General features: G+C 33.2%; 1 protein-coding gene across 3 annotated transcripts in view; it reads right to left on the bottom strand.

Moving 5' to 3' along the window:
* The window catches only part of LOC132704030 (uncharacterized), a 47,775-nt gene that overhangs the window by 16,846 nt on the left and 11,334 nt on the right, over positions 1 to 19,595 (bottom strand). For all 3 annotated transcript variants that reach the window (XM_060673644.1, XM_060673646.1, XM_060673645.1), the window contains exons 7-9: positions 14,318 to 14,476; positions 4,913 to 5,124; positions 4,447 to 4,670 (exon numbers count right to left, since the gene is read on the bottom strand). In XM_060673644.1, the coding sequence (XP_060529627.1) occupies positions 4,447 to 4,670; positions 4,913 to 5,124; positions 14,318 to 14,476 (595 nt within the window). The remainder of the gene's footprint in view (positions 1 to 4,446; positions 4,671 to 4,912; positions 5,125 to 14,317; positions 14,477 to 19,595) is intronic.

Genomic DNA, 19,595 nt, shown 5'->3' with positions numbered 1-19,595 from the left:
ACCAAAGTATTTTGTTGGTTTATGTGTTGTAGGTTTACGACTTTGCGGTTCTTTAATTTTTCCTGCTATTTCTTTCACTATACCTGAAAATATTTTCTTAAATTCTTAAATTAATTTGTGGATTTGCTTTAGTTACTTGAGCGCTGGGGATGTTTGTATTTGGTTTGCTACTTATAGATTTAACAACTTTCCAGAGGTTTTTGGACAAATCTCAATTCTTTTTACTTGTTCTTTATAATAATTAGCTTTGGTGTTTTTTATTGATTTATTAAGAATGCTTCGATAATTTATGAATCTGTTTTTTAGCTCAATATTCATAGGTTGTGCCTTCATTTTTTTTATATAGCTTATTTTTTCCTTTACTGATTTAATTAAACCGTTTGTTATCCATGGTTTTGTTTTTCTTTTACTTTGCTTGTAAATACAATACAATGAGTCAGCAATTTTATCCTTTAAAATTTATGTAAAATAATTTGTTTTGCGCTCTATATTGGCGATGCTATAAAACAGTTTCCAGTTTGTATTTTGTAAATTATCTTTAAGTTTGTTTATATCAGTTTTTTTAATTTTTTTAATTTTAATGGTCGGTATTATACTACCTAGCTCACAGGGTACGTGTATTGTTATCCCATAATGGTTTGTAGTGGAAGTTTGCAGAATTGCCGAGAAATAGTGGTCGTAATGATTTTCGTTAAATATTCCAGATCGTGGTCTTGTTACTTTGTTGATAGCATAAAGTTAAACTCTGATAAAATATTAGAGTAATTTGTAGTCAATTCGTCCGTTCTCTCTAACAAATCAATGTTAAGATCTTCAACAACGAAATGACATTGACTTGCGGTTTTTATTCCTTTTAAATATGACTCTAAGTTCTCAATAAAATTATTTTTATCAATCGATGGTGGTTTATACAGTCCAGTTATTATTATTGGTTTAGCGTTTTGATTGTGTACTGTTATTTGTATTACTCTGCATTGTCCAATCTTGATGATCTTCTGACCATAGCTAAGACTCTCTTTTATATATATTATCGTGCCGTCGTTTCTGTTAATATCGCCCTCACTATAAACAACACAATAATTATCCAAAGAAAAGAGCGACAAATCGTTAATTTTAAAAGTTTCCGTGAGTATAATACAGTCGAAAGATTCATTAATATCACTAAGTGTAATCTGAAGCCCATCAAAAACTTTTGAAACGCTACATATGTTTATATGAAATAGTGAGAAGTATTCACCCCCTCCAGTTCTTGTTTCCTTAAAATTATATACTCTTGTGTTATACTCAGACACATTCGACAACTCACAGGTTTCTATTGGTTTAAATTCACACTCAAGTATATAAAGATTCATACTATACAAATAGATAAATTTGAATTACAAGATAAAAACTTCGAAAAACAATAATATGCAGTAAAAAATGTTCTCCACTAGCTTATATAGACAATCGACAATAATAAAAAAAAGATATAAGCTAACAACAAACAGAAAAGGGATCTAACTTTTAACTTTTAATAGTTGTTTTGATCAATTTTCTGTATTCCCTTGCTTTCACTCAGTTTTCGTTTTCTTAACTGGAGGCATTGATTATTGTAATTCCTATTTTTTAGGCCGTTAGCTCTAGTTTTTATGTAATTGTTTTCGGGAATTTCAAATGGGGCTGGAGTTGTAGGAGTTGCTGGTTCAGAGTTAGCTGTTGGTTTTTTAAAAATATATTCGGTATCTTCCAGGTCTTCAATAGTATATGTTTCCCCGTTGTCCAAAAGTTTATTTTTCACTATTTTAGCAGAATAGTTTGCCTCTGTTACTTTTTTTAGATGATTTAACAAGATTTTTTGTTGCTGTCTTAGTGTGTTAGTGGGACGGTTTGAATTACTTGCTGTACCAATCCTATAGGTGTCACTGATAACGATTTGAGTAACTTCAGCTTCCAATTGTTTGGCGGAGAAGTTGCAAACTGTGTTTATAAGATTTTTTTCGTCTTCCTTTATTCCAAAAACCAGTAAATCATTTTTCTTACTACTACTACAGCAGAGCTTTGTTTTTATAGTTCTGACTTTATTTGGGCAACATTCGCTTGGATATTTATATTTTGTTTTGTGATGTTTGCGTTCTGTTTTAATTTCACTCAACATTGCAAATAAGCCATTGTTTGATTTCTGTTTGATTTACCATAATATTAAATTACGCTCCGCAATAAGTGTAGTAAGGAAAGTAGGCCTAGGTACCCCGGTACTGCATTTTTTTTTTTTGTTTATCTCGCAATAAGCGTTGTGGTCACTACCAAATTTACAGTTGGTTACTCGTTTGTAATCGAATTTCTATGCACCGAGGTTAAAGATTTTGCACTTACTGTTTTTGTTGAGCACCAAATGACGATATGATGTGTGGTGTAATATTCTTCACTAAAACATGTAATCTTGGCGGATTATTCACCGAGTACACAAAACTGGGTACTAGTCGTTTACTATGCACATACGGCACATTTATTAATTTTGAAACGAAGTCAGGAATATTGTTGTAATACACTAGCGGTACATCATGAGGACGACATAACTCTTTTTCGCGGTTCCGGTAAAAACTTGATTTGACGCCAGATGCCAGTAAATGCTTGTCGCGAAGTCTCTAATTAAATCATTTAATTCGCTCTAGTATTAGGAATTAGATTTGACGATATGACGTTTTCTAGTTCTTTGGGGGAGGCAGGTATTGGTACATCTGGTCCATAAGGAACTGATTGAATAGCAAAGTCAAGATTGAGATACACAATTTGTTTCTTATTTTTTCTGTTGAATCCTTTAACATTACACGAATAAAAATAACAACCACTGTGATTCCGAGGCTCTCGCCATACCATTGAAACACAAAACATTTCTTCCTACCTTTTTCGCAGTTTCTTAGTGCTTCAACGCAAACGGAACAAACAGTATAAGAAAATTAGAAATTTTACTACGACATAACTACCACGTATACAACAAGTTATTTGGATTGTTCATACAATGTCTTCTTTTCATATTTATACGTTCTAGAACACTAGAAATACGCAACAACGAAGACAACAGCCGCTAACACAGTAGCACGACGACAAATACAATCAAACTGCGCATAAGCAGGTTACAACGCTGCATTGACGCTTCTGGGCCAACTCTGTTGCTTTGCAGAGAAATCTAATATTATCCAGTGATGCCAAATCACATTTAATTTTATAAAAATAAGTACCTATATAAATATAATATTTCAAATATAAAGAAAGCTATAAAAAAATGACGTGTTAGAGCAAAAATATGGCGTTTTTTGGAAAAAGGGCCCCCAAAAATATACAAGTAAGCAAACAGCTTCCAAACATCTAAATCACTGTAGACCTGTGTAATTAATTAGATAAACCTGAACAAAAAAAGGACAATAGTGTCCTCGATTATTAGATTTAACAAATAAATAGCAAAATTGTTCTATTTTGCTAAAATCTTATTTTAAACCAATAAACTTGCGACATTTAACAACCAATATGGCTGCTGACAGATCCTCAATAAGTGTGGATGTTCTGGAATAGAGATAATGGCTTTGCTTACACTAAGAAATCACCATGTAATAAATCAACTCGTTTTTACAATTTAACTAATCAAAATATAACATTTTATTTATGTTTGAAAGTATTTTGATATTGATTGGTTTATAAATTATTAGTTTAGCCACTTTAAAACATCAACGATTGTCTTTTTTCCTACATTTAATGTATTGCGTATCTGTTTTAAACGAAATTATGTTCAAAATAAATTATAACTTGCTTTTTACAAAAGGACGTTTTTGCATTTTCTTATAGCGTCTTATCAATTTATTAAAAAACACCAATGAAACAAAATCATGTTTAATTTTGATCAAATCGTTAACGTTTTTTTTTGCAACGTTTTTTTGAGTGTATGGTAGTAATACAGAAACTGTATTTTTTTTTGAGAAGGTCCATAAGTTAATAGTTAACAGAATTTTTTTTTTAAGAGTTAAAAGGAGTTTTGTTCGGTTTCGCCACCCATGGTCTCTAGCCACTTCGGACATACGGTGCTTTAGTCACGGATTTGGGTGCGATCGGATGTTTCCGATAGAATTTAGCATAGTATTTTGACTTTTGTCCATTCTGACGTCACGCTATACATCACTTAGTCAATGTAACTGATTTTTTCTTCTGGCTTTTTGCTGCGTCCGATAATGACTCACAAACATGTTGCTGTGGCTTCTTTAGGGTCAATATACGACGCAGGAAAAATCGAAAAGTGTACCACAAGTTCCACTGCCTGCGGAAATCTAAACTAGATTTTTATTTTTCGCATCTTTCACTCCTCTACTATTTCGTGAACTTATATTTATATAATTACCAATACCAAATCAAACTAGCGACTAATGTGGTGTTTATCAAACTTTTTGCATATTGTACCATTATGAACCATATACTAACTTCTTATGAATTAACGCCTCCAAAACCATTTTTACATTCTCGTGGACACTTATCACAATATTGAATTCCATTTTGTGTATTATTCTCGTCAATCGGGATGAAATATTTTCCTCTGGTCGAAGTGGGATTCGCGAAGTTCTTGTGTTAAATCCTTGTACTATTTGCTGCAATGTTTTATCGACTTTTTCAATTAATGATATCACCGCGTCGACAGTCGCTTGTATCTAAAAACGAACCACGTTCATTAAACAACAATTTTTGATAGAATATATAATCTGATAAAGCATAAGTTAGAGAAACATTAAAAAGCAATTGCTGCGGCAAGTTTTTGAAAATAATGTATAATTCTACAAGACTCAAAACAACGTTAATGTGCAAACAAAAACAATACTAAACTAACCTAATCAGAAAACAAACGTGAAACTAAAACGGAAAACACTAAAAAATTGCTAAACAAACTTGGTACCTCGGGAACAATGAAAGAGGCGACCTCTATCCTTTGAGTTGCAGACATTGAGCGATAAATTTTTTTCAGTCCTTCCAGAAATCTTCTGAACTGGTTGTTGTATATGGGAACTTTTGATTTTAAGAGAAGCATAATTTCATCTTGTTCCTCACTCGACAATTTATTTACCTTCTTTGTAAATATATCACATAGTAAAATGAATTTGAGAATAGCTATAATAGATATTTCAAAATGAGCAAATGATTTTACCGAGTTATGTAATTTCGTTTTTTACACCTGTAGCCATCATAATCAAAAGGTACCTATAAAACAATTATTCTTTAAATGTGAGGGATCTTTTGCGGACTTTGTTCCTTTTTGCAGAAGCAAGAAACTTTTGCCAAGATATAGTGTTGAAAAGTTAAACCATTACCGTTATGTGGTCGAAGATCCCAAAGGTTGTATTAGATCACAATGAATGTACCGAGGGATAGTATCGGTCGAGAAAATGAAAGTTTTCCAACTAGAAGTCAGTTAACGCAGAACCTGACTGTGACAAACGAAACTTAAGCTATAACGAACGAACGAAGCTGCGACACTGCTTTTGAAAATATTGTTTACTTTTATTTGTCGTTTTGTATGTATGAAAAACTCTTTGTTGTTGTGTGCAAGAACGATAGGAATTTTTGTGGTGAGTCAGCGGAAAATATATTTTTGACAAATCGAATCGAATTTGGTTTTCTCTTGATCTTTTGTTCCGAGTTTCCTTTCAAGTAATTTTGACAGCAGTTTTTTTATACAAACATTAGTAAGGGTGCAGTAACCAAAATACCATAAAATCAATCTTGCAATTTACAATTTATCGGCTAAAAGTCAGTACGGTGTCATGTACATTTCTAAAATTTATCTATAAATCCTATCTATAAAAATCTAAATAATGAAAACTAATTACCTCATAAATTCTTATGATGATCGAACCAAAAAATTTTTTGGTTAATATTTTGAGTTAACACTGAATTCCGATTCAATAACTTTTGTCGTTAAATTTTAACTAATTTTTGAATTTGAATTTTTATAACTCGAGCACCCCTTGAGATTTATAAAACGTCTAGCGAATCATGTTTAAAGGTTGAAGATTAAAGAGTTAATGAAACAGTGCAACCAGTTTATTTGATTTTAGAACTTAAATTTATTTTGTGTCAATACCGTGGAACGGACAATTTGAAATTTGTTTTTCGTTTTTGACGCTTTGAAGTTATAGCAAAACCCTTTCAGTCTTTAATTTAAAAAATCTAGTTTTAAAATCTTAGACATTTTAAGTAAAAAAGTAATAGAACAGAATCACCCATATTTTTTGTGAATGTACGAGAACAATCATTGAATTGCACTTCATCTTCGTACACATTATACATCCTTGTTATTGTTTGTCATTAAAGAAAAAAAGCCTTGCTTTTTGCTTATTTTCCGTATGGGTATTCGTATAACAAATTAATTGCCTCTTGTTTCTGACTTTGTTGTAATATTAAGTTGATGTGGTATAATCTATTACTCTATACCTCATTTTTACAAATCTCATTGTTTACCTTTTTTTTCTCAAGGTGTAGGTGCTTCGCAAATATTTCTTTTCTCTTATTTTTTTTATTATTATTTAAGTAGTGCAACATGCAATTTCTCTAGAGGCAATAAATCTATTGCCAACTGTGTACAAAAATTGTATAATTTTTTTCTCTATTATCTTCGCAAATGTATAAAAAATTTACAACTTCAGTTTCTTAAATGGCACACTCTCCATATTTCTACTTAGGGTGAAAGTACTTTTTAAAACGATTTTAAAAATGTATAGTTTGTCGGTACAGTGCCAAAATTTTTAAGGTGTTCTGCAATTCTTCCAAAAGACCTACCTCAATCAAGAACTTCAAGCATGCACTGTAACAGACCATTCTATATTTATTTTGAAGTAAAAATAAATAAGAACTAAAAGTTCAGATTTTCACGAAATTATATATTTTGACATGGCAATTGTTTCGACAACACCGTGTCTTTATCAAATGTTTATCACATATATAATTTCGTGCAAATCTGAACTTTTAGTTCTTATTTATTTTGATAAATGGATTTTCATCAAGTAAAAGCCTCCTCAGTTCAATATTTTGAAGTACTATTGATTATCGAAGAATGTTTTAGGTGCTCACTTAGAATTGTATCCAATTCAGCCGAAAAATTAATAAGTTCACAAAATATCCAGCAATTCTCGAAAGTTTCACTCAATTCACAAGCTGCGCACAATTTAATACAATTAATAATTTCTATATATTCACGCAATAAGCATAATCTAACTGAGAGCGCTAATTATATTGGGTGATGTATGTCAATTTTCAAACTTAAATGTTCTAGATCGGTGAACTCTATTTCCGTCCAAGTTTTATCGCCACAGCATTATTATAGAACATTTTTTCTGTTATATCCACAAATCCATTCGTTTTTTGAATAAATGTCTTTACTAAATTTCCGTGTATAACCTTTTCCTATATTTAAACCAGCTTTTTCATATTTGGTAATAATATGATAATAACCTTTTGCTTTTAATTCTTCGTACGAATGTTAAAAATTCTCGTAACATTAATTAATTTAAAGACTACCTCCATAATGCACAGTGAATAAAAATTGTCAGAAATACAAAAAAAAACAGAAGCACACTCTATTATTTTTTACGTACTACATGCCGCATAGTGGGCAATATCAATGATATAGCATCCTAAAATTATATGAATGTATTAAGTTTTGCGAAACTAATGTAGCAAAAATATTACAATATTTTTGAATACATATCTAAATAAATTAAATTAAATGTTATTGAATATAAATTAGGAAATAATATTAATGATTCACCCATGGCAGGCATATAAGGTGTCAGTTAAAAGGTACCCAATGCAATGTATGCAATATAAACTAAAAACTATATATAATTAAGGAAATTAATATTACACCCATAGGTATTTACTCACTGTCAGGGCTCGAATCTGCATTAACATATCGTGGAATTGGTAAATGAGGGTCACGGAGCAACATTCTGACTTCTTCATCTAAGGAGCGGCGTATTCGTTTTGATGTTACTCCTGAGATAGAGGAAATTATAGGATCGGAGGAATACATTAAGGTATTTAATAAATCACACATGATTTTTTCAGGACACATTTTCCGCGTGCTAATTTCCCTATAATTCCTGAAATCTGTATTTCGAGATTCCATTGCTTCTTATGAAAACATTCCTATTGGCGACACAGCTTTTATTATCTTTTGGATCTAAATGAATCTTAGCAGTTTTAGTTTCAGTTTCAAGGTCGACTGTGTAACCACATGACATCCTTTTTAAATTAATGGCTAGCCTCCTGATCAACCCTTTTCATGGATATCAGTCGGATTTTGATATCTACTAGAAGCTTCATTTTTTTTCTCATGTGATCAATTACTTTTTGCTTCCTTTGTTCCATTTTTTTTTCTCCCGGATTGTCTGTATGAAACGTGTATTATCCATTCGAGGCATCGAATCCATGCGTGTAAAGTTGACGAGCCATATTCGTAAATCCTTACACCCGCCTTCATCGTCCAACAAAATTTTTATTCAATGACCATATCTGGCTCAGCGATCTCTATTGGTATAACGTTTCGTATTTGTTTATTGACTTTTTCGATTGTCTGTTTGATAAAAGGTATATTGTCTTTACTAAGTTTAATTGGCTGACAAAATCTTATTGACGATAGACGAGGATCCTGCATTCACTATTTTCAATGAATTTCTGTCTATATGTCGGGCGACCGGAACTTCCGTCACAACCCCACTTACTTATTTTGCTAGTTCTTAATGAAGTACTAAATTTTAGGTGTTCTATTAAATCTAAAATTGAAAATTACATCTGAATTTTAATGATTCTTCAGACCGACGAGACGTTATAACGTTACTTTGGCAGAAACGTCAGTTAGGAGGTAGCATTTCTTTTTAGCTTCTCGTAACACATTATATGCTGGGTATATATTAGCATGTCGCCTTTTTGCACCTGACTGCATAAGTACGTAAGAACTTTTAGTATATCCTCCATCAACATGAAAGGATAAGGCTTCTTCTGGAGTATATTTCACTGGAGATATTCCGGGGCTCGATAAAGCTTTTTTCGTTCGTTTTTGTAGGTGAAGAAAATAAACCCTGCAGAACTGCAGCAGCGTTGCGCTTACCAAACTTATACAAATTTAAATGTGTAGCAAGGATTAATTCTTCCGTTATAAGGGCGAATGTTGTCTTCCAAATGGTCAAGCGTTTGTGGTTTATCCGCATAGACCAATGACTTTACACAGCCCCACAGAAAGTAGTTTAGCGGTGTTAAATCACAAGATCTTGGAGGCCAATTCGCAGGTCCAAAACGTGAAATTAGGCGGTCACCAAACGTGTCTCAATAAATCGATTGTGGCACGAGCTGTGTGATATGTTGCGCCGTCTTGTTGAAACCACATCTCCTGGACATCAAGGTTATTCAATTCAGGAATGAAAGAGTTAGTAATAATAGCTCTATACCGATCACCATTGACTGTAACGTTCTGGCCATCATCGTTTTTGAAGAAGTACGGACTAATGATTCCACCAGCCCATAAAGCCCACCAAACAGTCAGTTTTTCTGGATGTAACGGTGTTTCGAAATAGATTTGAGGATTAGCTTCGCTCCAAATGCGGCAGTTTTGTTTGTTGACGTAGCCATTCAACCAGAAGTGCGCTTCATCGCTAAACAAAATTCGCTTATGAATATCCGGAACAACGGCAATCTCGTTTTGGGCCCATTCGACGTATCTACTGCTTACTTGATGATCGTTTGATGAATTGCCAAACCAAACTGAGAATAAATCACTTGACAGCTGTTAAATCGGTTGCCATCTTGAACAGTAATGCCAACTTAAAGTTCTATACATTGAAAAAAAACACCCATTATTTTGCTCGATCAGAGAGCTTACTTTGAAAAGTTTCGATGGTTTGCTTAAGTCGGTGAAATTTTTTGAAGCTCACCCAAGTTTCGATGGACCCGCAACATCTGTTAAATTGTTTTCAATATTAAAAAGTGCTAACGAAAAGGTAGCGTTGAGCCAATCGTTATGGTGATCTTCGAAAATATTCATAGTGCGGCTTGCGTTTGATCTAAAAATAATTTCTTTACAAGTCTTAGCAGCTAATTTTAGGATCAACAATAGTGAATGAATTATATCTTATTGAAAACTAAAAATATAGATCGGGTCAGGTGGAGTTATCTACGAAAATGCTTTATAAAAGTTTAAAATCATGATAACATGCAAAAATTTGACATATTAAAAAAATTAATTTTATGCTAACCTAACAGGCATTCGAAAAAACTTAATATTATTTAAATGGGCACATACCTAACCGTTAATAATTCGCCAAAGGAAGTTTTGAACCATCACTTGCACAAAGGAATCAATTATTTTTATTATGATTTTTTCGTAAGTTTTTTATTTTTTGGGAGCTCTGTAGCACTGCGGCGCATATGCACCAGCCGCCCTGTGCCTGCACTTGGTTTAGCTATTCTTGAAACAACTCGAATTTATTATTCAAAAGTAAGATTTTATTAATGAACGTCAACATTGCTTTGGAAAACAAACCATTGTTTATAAGCTTCGATTGAAACACTATTTCCCTATAATATGGGTTATTCGAAAGATAAAAAACATAAGATAATTTGCCTCATTTATTGAAAAAATGAAAATGTATGGCGAATCCAACATTTTCCTGACGAACCTTCAAGGAACACGATAAAGATTATTCTTCGACGATTTGATGAGACGAAAAGTATTAAGAGAAAAACAAGGACAATTGTTGTAAATCAGGAGGAAGGATCAGATCCTTCAAATTATATAAACAGATCATGCAAAAAAAAAATCATTATACTTTTAAAAATACACCATTTCCACCTCTACAAATTTTTGCCAATACAAAATTTGACCGACGCTCATATTATGTGTCAAGAAATTGTGGGAAATCTTAACTACTGAAGGAGCTTTATCGAGTAACAGGCATTTGCACTTGCTTCAAAATATTGTAGCAGTGACACGGTATCTCAATGAGGAGAAATATAAGTTAGACAGGAAAGCATGACACTTACTTAAAAAATAAAATACGTTACGATAGACCAAACCAATAAATATTTTATGATAATGAAGTGAAAATCAAATATTTTTACTTCACAGAAACCATTCCGATTTTGTTTTGCGAGCAATCACAACTAAGCTAAGAAAAAAACTGCTCAGATGCAGAGCAAACGATGAAAATTTGTAAATTGATTATTATTTTCAATTACTGTTGGACTAAAAAATATACTTAACACTTTCCTTTTCGAGTAATTTAAAAAACGGATAAACCAAACTCCGACAAATTATATATTTTTTAAATCGGGTTCAAAAATACATTCATATTAAGTACAAATATACAGGGAGTTATATTAAAAAAAAGGGAAGTTGTAATTTTTCATACATTTGGAGCGCTCATTTGTTTTTATTGGTACGTTCAGAAGATAATTGGGAAAAAATCATACGAATTTTGCATCAAACATTTTTTGGCTATCCCCTTTAATAAACTCTGTAGGTGGGAGTAAAGATATAAATGAAAACCATACACAGGGTGCCCGGTTTAAGAGGGGCCCATACTTTATCTCTAAATTTACGAGTGTTACAAAAATTGTCTCCAGTAAAATGACGCAAAAATGGAATATCCTATATTTTATTGTATTTTTAAATACCCCTTTAAAAGACGAATCCAATGATGTACCACGACATGACTGCAACAGCTTGGGAATGTGTTGCCGGGCTTATTTCAAGTTAAAAATGTCAAATGAACATGTTCCCGGAACGCTATTTTAACTGAGCTAGAACCGTTTGAAATTTTAAAGTAAATTTAAAAAGAAATAGAAGAATAGACAATAGACTTAACGGAGGCCGAATGAGAGCATGGGGAACTTTACACAACTTGGGTTTATACCCGCACCACATCTTACCTGTACAAGCTTTAAAACCTGCCGACTACGTGTCAAGGGTTAAATTTAGTCGCTGGATATGGAGTAATCAAAAGATGAAGCCTCATTCACCCTAAACGGTATCAGTAACACCAGGAATTCACATTGTTGGGCACATGAAAATCCACGACAAATTCTGGGATCCCATTTTCAAGATAGATCCGTTGGTTTGTTTATAATTGAAGAACACCTCACGGCCCTTCCCTACTTACGTTTTATTGAAAATGATCTTCTAATATTACTGAATGATGTTCCTTTTAATGTAAGACAACAAATGTGGATTCTACACTTTGCTCGACAACTAACTAAGATAATTTTTCAATCAAAATTATATAAACCGGTGGATTAGAAGATGTTCAGCAATTCCTTTGCCAGCCAGGTCACCTGACCTTAAATCCTTTTTATGGAGACCGAATACTTTAGTTTATGCAGAAAGCATTGAAAACAGAGAACAACTAGAACAACAGTCTTTACAAAGTGACTTTACAAAGTGATACGGATTATGGATGTCGCAGAAACTATTCGGGTTGATTCTGAGACTGTTAACATAGTTACCACTTTAATTCTAGAAAGAGCTAAACTATGTATATAACAAATGGGTGGACATTTTGAACAACTAATTCAATAAAATAAAATATAAATAAGTAAAAAAAACGATTTCTTTTAAACGTATTCAAAATTTTAAATGCTTCAAGGTCAGTTAGAATAGTGTTCCGGGTATATCTTCATTTGACATTTTTAACTTGAAATCACTCCAGCATTCCAAGCTATTGTAGTTATGTCGTGGGACACCCTGTATATCTGTCCCTACTCTACCTGTATATCTGTCCCTAAAGCACCGACACAGATAAGTTATATTGGAAAGGTTTTTATTACGTTTCTCCGTAACATATTGAGATAATATTCAAAATTGAAGTAAATATTTTCTCTTTTTTTTTAATCAAACACCCTGTATATTTTTGCATTTTCGGATATACATTTAAAAGATGAATACAACGATATATATAAACAGCAGTCTACGATGCACCGTTTTGAATTTATTGACGATTTTTATCAATTCCGAGAGAATATTAACGCAATCCACCTTAACCTTAATTCTGAAAGCGTCTCTAATGATTTTTTTATGAAGTTGCTGTATCGATAATTATTTATTTATTATTATGAATTAATTATAGATTATTTTCTTTTCACAGTAACATTTGGCAAACTTTCAAAAATAAAATTAATAATTTCATATCAAATTTACTACGTGTCCACCATTTTGAATTTTTGACATTTAATATGTAATTTGTCGCATTTATTGCATCCCGAATTTGTTATTGAATTGCAAAAACTTCTATGGACTTATTTTTGTATATTATCTCTTTATTATTTAAGCGAAAACCGTACATCGGATTGAAAAAAATCAAGAAATAAAATTTCATTAGAAATGATTGGAGATTGAAGAATAATTTTTATTTTAAGAGAAATCAGTGGCGTACCATTAATGTCTGCAAAATAGAAATGTCAACGTCCGCAGGCCAGCCACTGGTATATGGTTCGACCCGTCACTAATCCGCAAAAAACGGCGGCCTCCACGCTTTCGAAGTATTGGAAACGTATAAGGATAGGCGTATAGGCTTAATTTCGATTTGGGATCGGGCGACTAGTCAAGTAAGTCTCAGTTAGGGTAAACCAGGCGATCAGTACGGTGAAAACAGAAGGGCAGGAGTAGGACCTCGCGGGCTGCTTCGAGTTTGTGCAGAAAACATTCGAGTATAGGGATACGCAGACCAAACAGTTTCTTGCACTGACAAGTCCAGGGTGGAGATGTTAATATAAATACTGCAAAGAGCTTTTATAGAGTCTATTCTAATTCGGTCTAATAACGGGGGTGGTAGCGAGTGCACTCGTACCAACCGAGTTAAGTAAAGAAATAAGCCTGACGGTAGGTATTGTCCAGGACACGATAAATGGTCATGACTTACATAATACCATTAATTATATAGTTGCAGGACAGTGACAGCACAGCTGCAAAGTGTTCCAAGGACTACTTTTATTTAATACGTATTTACTATCTATATAATCACAATTTTAGAGTCCGCAACATAACAGAATGCATTCATATATTTTGTGTTTAAGTTTCCTTACTACTACCCTGGACCAGTTTGAATTTTACAGCATCCCATTATTACAGTCATAATCATTTATCGGTTGTCGGACCGCTAGTACCCTTATTGTCCACCCCTGTTTCCCGCAAAGTAACAATATGTTCCACCTATTACCAAAAATCTCAGTGTGATTCGAAATCGGGGAGATAAGACAGTTTTCCCCACAGACGATGTACCCCGAGTCACAACGAAGATGAAACCAATATACTTACTAACAATCTCTTCTCTAAAACTTTGTTTTATTGCATAGTAAAGTTTTGAAGGACTTGCTGCAATGTTATCCTGACGTAACGAGTACTTATTGTTCGGGTTGATGTATTCAATTATTTGATCCATACATGAATGCGCGTCACTTACTATTTTTAAGATTTCTAAAAAAATACACATTCAATTTAAATCGCGTTTACCCTCTGAAACTTTTAAATGGCCATGGATGTAGCCATTTTAAATTCAGAAATTAGAATTTGGCAACTGTTAGTGCAAATTGAAAGATTTGTAATGCTGAATCGATATAAAATAAACTGGTAGCGGACTGTATTTTGGCGACAAATTTGCATTAACATCAGTTTTTCAGCCTAAGTAAAAGAACGCGGCACATACTACAACAAGGGTTCACCCTACCTTCTGCTTGCCCCTCTGGTGATCTCGAGGGCTCTCGGTGGTTCGCTTCTTGATGGTTTCGGGCGCGACACGCAATTTTATTTCCGGGCAATTAACAGGTCACGGACGGCGGTACCGAACTCGTGCTAACCATTCGACAATATATCGCCGACAGGAGCTCCTGCGGGATGGCGCTGCTGTAGCCGCGCGAGAAGGGGCTCTTGAAAGTGGTATGGCCGTTTGTTTTTCGCGGAGAAACATTTTATTTTAAATGTATCAAATGAAACTAATCAGTATATAAATCTTTGCACGAACAGCAACCATATGAATGATTTCACTTCCGGTTTGAATGGAAACGGAGGACGGAGAAGGGTCCTTTTTCGATTGAGTAATTTTTTTTTTAATTTCGTTAGTTATAAAAAACCTTTTACCTAAAGGCTTCTAACATAATGAACTAATAATAGTTCTCAAATGACGTTAGACTGTTCCTCTATAACTTTGTTTTGCTTAATTTTTAGAACGATTTTGAGACCCGCACATCCGCCCTGGGAATTTAATGGTAGGAAATTTATCCCGTGCATATGGCCATCGTCCTAGAACCATCCGGAATCAGTTCGTGATAGATATCAGACGTGTTAGTATAAGAAATTCGTATTTGTGGCGCAATCTAACTTTGTGGTAGAAAGAAATTGTGCATTTTGTAGTTTTCTATGTTTAGGTAGAAGGTGCTAGAGAGTTTTTCCATGTATTCTCTGTGATGTACCTGTCATAAAAATATATCGTGGTTCTCTCTCTTGCTTGCGTATGCTAAGTTAACGACATAACTTGTATTTCGTTCTTTTCAAATAAAAGTGCCCAAAACGTCGTGAATTACTTTATTGCCCACATCTATTAGTTCGCTCCCACACTTACATACTTATACCAAAGGCACGCTATTAAGTAATAAGCAACATCAACAAATTCAGTCGTTCAAAGACGTTATTTCAAAACGAATTTAATGATGTCTCTGACGAGATGTTTAGCATCCACAACACATTGAACTGAGGTGGCTTTTACTTGATGAAAATCCATGCAGCAAAATAACTAAAAGTTCAGATTTTCACGAAATTATATATTTTCACATGACAATTGTTTCCACAACACTGTGTCCTTATCAAATGTAATATTTACAAACTACCTGCTATTATATATACCGAAAAATAACAATAAAACCTTAATTAATGTTGTTGTGAGAATTTAAGTTCAATAAAGGAGAGGTATTTAAATCTAATTGATCTTTAAGAAATAAATTTAATTTTCTACTTTTTGTGGCTATATGTAAAATATCAAAATTGTCATCAAAAATGGGTTTTTCTGTGTTTAAGCGTGTAGCATAATTAGAATCTAGACTATTGTTTTCAAACGCTCTTTTATGTTCGTTAATGCGTTTCTTGAAGGATCTACCTGTTTGTCCAATATAAATTTTAGGACAAGATCCGCATTTCAACCTGTAGACACCTGATTTTTGAGATTTTGGACATCTCGTTTTATTGTTTTTCAAAAATTTTCCTATTGTGTTGTTAGTTCTGAAAGCTATTTTTTAACCACATTTTGACAAATGTTTTGTAACTTTTTCGCTGGGTTCTCCTATGTATGTAATTGTTTTAAATTGTTTGTGTACTATATTAGGTTTCAGATAAATAGAGTTTACTGTTGTCAGAATTTGTTTTTTATTTATAATTTTATCGATAATGGACGGATTGTAGCCGTTGTTCAGTGCAATTTATTTAAGGATATTAAGTTCTTTGTTGTAATTTTCTGTTGAGAGTGGCGTATTAAGAAGTGTGTGTATAAAAGAGTGAAATGCAGCCATTTTGTGTGTATAAGGGTGATTTGAGCTGTTATGTATGATTGTGTTTTAAGGTTTTAAGGACCGTGTGTTAAGGTTTATGGTAAATGGAAAAATCTAATTTGTTTTGTTTTCGAAATAGTTAAGTCTAAAAAATTAATAGAGTTATCTTGTTCAATCTCGATAGTTGATTTTATACGATTACGTAATGAGTCAATGTAATTTAAAAAAGAATTAAATTGTCTGTCCGTTCCAACAAAGCAAGCAAGACATCATCCACGTATCTATACCACTATAGAAAACTTTTACTTAAAGGATGTTCTAGTATATTTTCCAAATTATCCATGAAAATCTCGGCTAACAAAGGACTAAGTGGGTTTCCCATATTCAAACCTTCCTTAGAGGTGTCCATTAAATTCAAAATAATTGTGGTCTAAAGCAATCTAATACATCTTGTTTCACCAATGTTTCCGAGTTACGGTGAAATCTACTAAATCTATCACATCCATAGGTGGAATATTGGGAAATAAGTTTTGTACATTTTGTTGCGTTTTCTTCGTATTGCTTTATGGACCGTCTGACCTTGTGGTAAAAACTCTTGAAAGAAAGAGTAAGCAAAACCTTGACATTTAATCGAACTTGAAGTGTTTTTTTCGGTCTCGGCGATTCTGAGTTCTCCCATTGGGACGCTGGGCTTTGGTTTCGACGTCATAACCATTTACCCATAATTCGTGACCGGTTATGACATTTTCGAGCATATCAGCGTTGCTTCTTCGACTTTTTTTTGGTCAAAGTAGACTAACCATATGCCGTTGTCAACATTTCAAGTGTTTTGCAGCACTGTATTCCATTTTTTTACACAAAATTTTATGCAAATTGTTTGTTCCAGTTTTTTTGACAGCAGAAAATCGACGAGCACACAAAACACGTTCAACGTTTGTGCCTCACAAAAAAAAGTAAACGTGCAAACAGCCATAACAAAAAAATCGAAGATCGAGTATGCGTAGCCCGCCCAATTACAAAATTCACCTTACTTACCACGTAAATTTACGCTTTAGTTAAGAAAATAATGAAAATGATCTCACACGCCAATGATTCCAATAACTTATGCCGTCTCTTTTAGTTTGATGAATAATGCAGCTCCAAACGCTTTAAAACTTGTCTCATTAAGCCAATCATCAGCGCTTCTTTTTGCTGCTTTCCTTGTTTTATAAATTTTAGAATTTCAGATATCTAAATTTCGAGGGTCTTTACTTGTAAACTATGCTTTGAAAGCAGCTGAGGTTCTGTAGTAGCCCTCATTGAGGACAATCAGTTTTCCTTAATTTTCAATCAGATAGCAGACGTTCATTCTGAATAGCTGTAGTTTTCAATTATCTTCAACCTGTTCAAATTTTCCATTTTCATATACCGATTCTGGACTGTTGTTCGTGATGTATCAATCGGACACATAATATGGTTTTCAATTGCGGCCACATTACTAATACAAATATTGCATTTTTAATATTATTCCTATCTTAAAATACTGCTTAAATTGTTTTTTCAAAGTTTCGCAATTCATAATTTTATTTTTGTTTAAATCCCAGATTTAATAAATTATTTCCGCACTACATTTTGCATTAACCCATTTTGTCGCAGTGGTGCGTTAATGCACCACTATTATATGTTTTTTTGTCACCATCCAGGAAACATTTTTGCACATCCATTTAGAAATTTTATTATTATCACTACTACAAAAATCGCTAATTTGAATGTAAAGGACAGATCTTACATATGACTTCAAAAGTTAACAAAAGCGGTACATAAATTTGTATCACATTTTCAAGTAAATCTAAAATAATAAAAAATATATTTTGGATTTGTATTGCCATTTTTGTTAAGTCTATAGCATGTAGATTACATCGCAGAAAACATACATTGCAAATACTATATTGATTATACTTTATTTATTGAAAATATTTACTGGTGCGTGAATGCACCACTGATGTTATCTGTGAAACAAAACATTGTTATTGCGAGACTAAAGAAGTCAGCGCATGTAGAATAAATATCCAACAATTAGCGTGTTTTTTAGTATAGTTTGTGCCTTGTACAGTGAACGTTACAGTTCATAAAATATGGCATTTCGGAGATATTTGACTCAAAAGGAATTAGAGGCGGCTATGAGGAGATCGTGATGGATGAGGACAATAACAATGAAAGTCGTAAGCATTATTTGGATTTACGTATTCTTATGTATTGTAGCATTCCATTCCTTGTAAATTTATGCTAAAAATAACGTGCAAAAATATTTAGAGAACATATTGACGCGGTCTATATTCCACCCGACGTGGATACCTTGACTGACGAAGAAGATATGGACGATGACATATATCTACAAGAGTTTGGGGAACCAACTGATATAGTCGGAACTTTCTAGTTACATACACTTAATGAAACAGCTGTCCTCCAACAGTTCTGTAATTCGTCAACTACTGAACCTAAAGGGGACTCATCACATGATGAAACCCTGGAATTCAAAAGAAGACGTATGCTTTCTGCAAATGACAGGCTTGCTTCTACTGTCAAATGGAAGAAAGGTCAGATCGAGTACACTCACACACCTATATCCGATGAATTTACATCATGTGAGGAACTAAAAAATAGGCTTTCTGGAAGACTCCGCTTGAAATACTTTGCATGTTTTTTGATGACGAAGTGATTGATTTGATTTTAAATCTTATATTACTTTGCGACTTCTAAAAAGTGATAAAACAATTACTCAAAGAAATCTTGCACCTGCCATAGTGCCATAGTGCCAAGTGCGTTATGATAATCAAGGTCACCTCATGATTGTTCATGCTAATAAAGCCCGAAGGAGATGTAGTATCTGCCACAGCCACACAATTTACGTTTGTAATAAGTGTAATGTGCATTTACATACTTCATGCTTTGTAAAATATCACCAAAAATGAAACCGGGTGTTACCAGTGGTGCGCTCACGCACCATAAAATATTATGTGTTTTTTTGTATCAAATCAGGTTCTATTTGGGAAACAATCTACTTTTAGTTGTTTTCTGGC

The sequence above is a fragment of the Cylas formicarius genome, unplaced genomic scaffold (assembly GCF_029955315.1).
Source record: "Cylas formicarius isolate icCylForm1 unplaced genomic scaffold, icCylForm1.1 PGA_scaffold_6__28_contigs__length_40554024, whole genome shotgun sequence".
Lineage (NCBI taxonomy): Eukaryota > Metazoa > Arthropoda > Insecta > Coleoptera > Brentidae > Cylas > Cylas formicarius.
The sequence above is the reverse complement of the archived record's forward strand: the minus strand, read 5'-3'. Positions and strand labels throughout refer to the sequence as shown.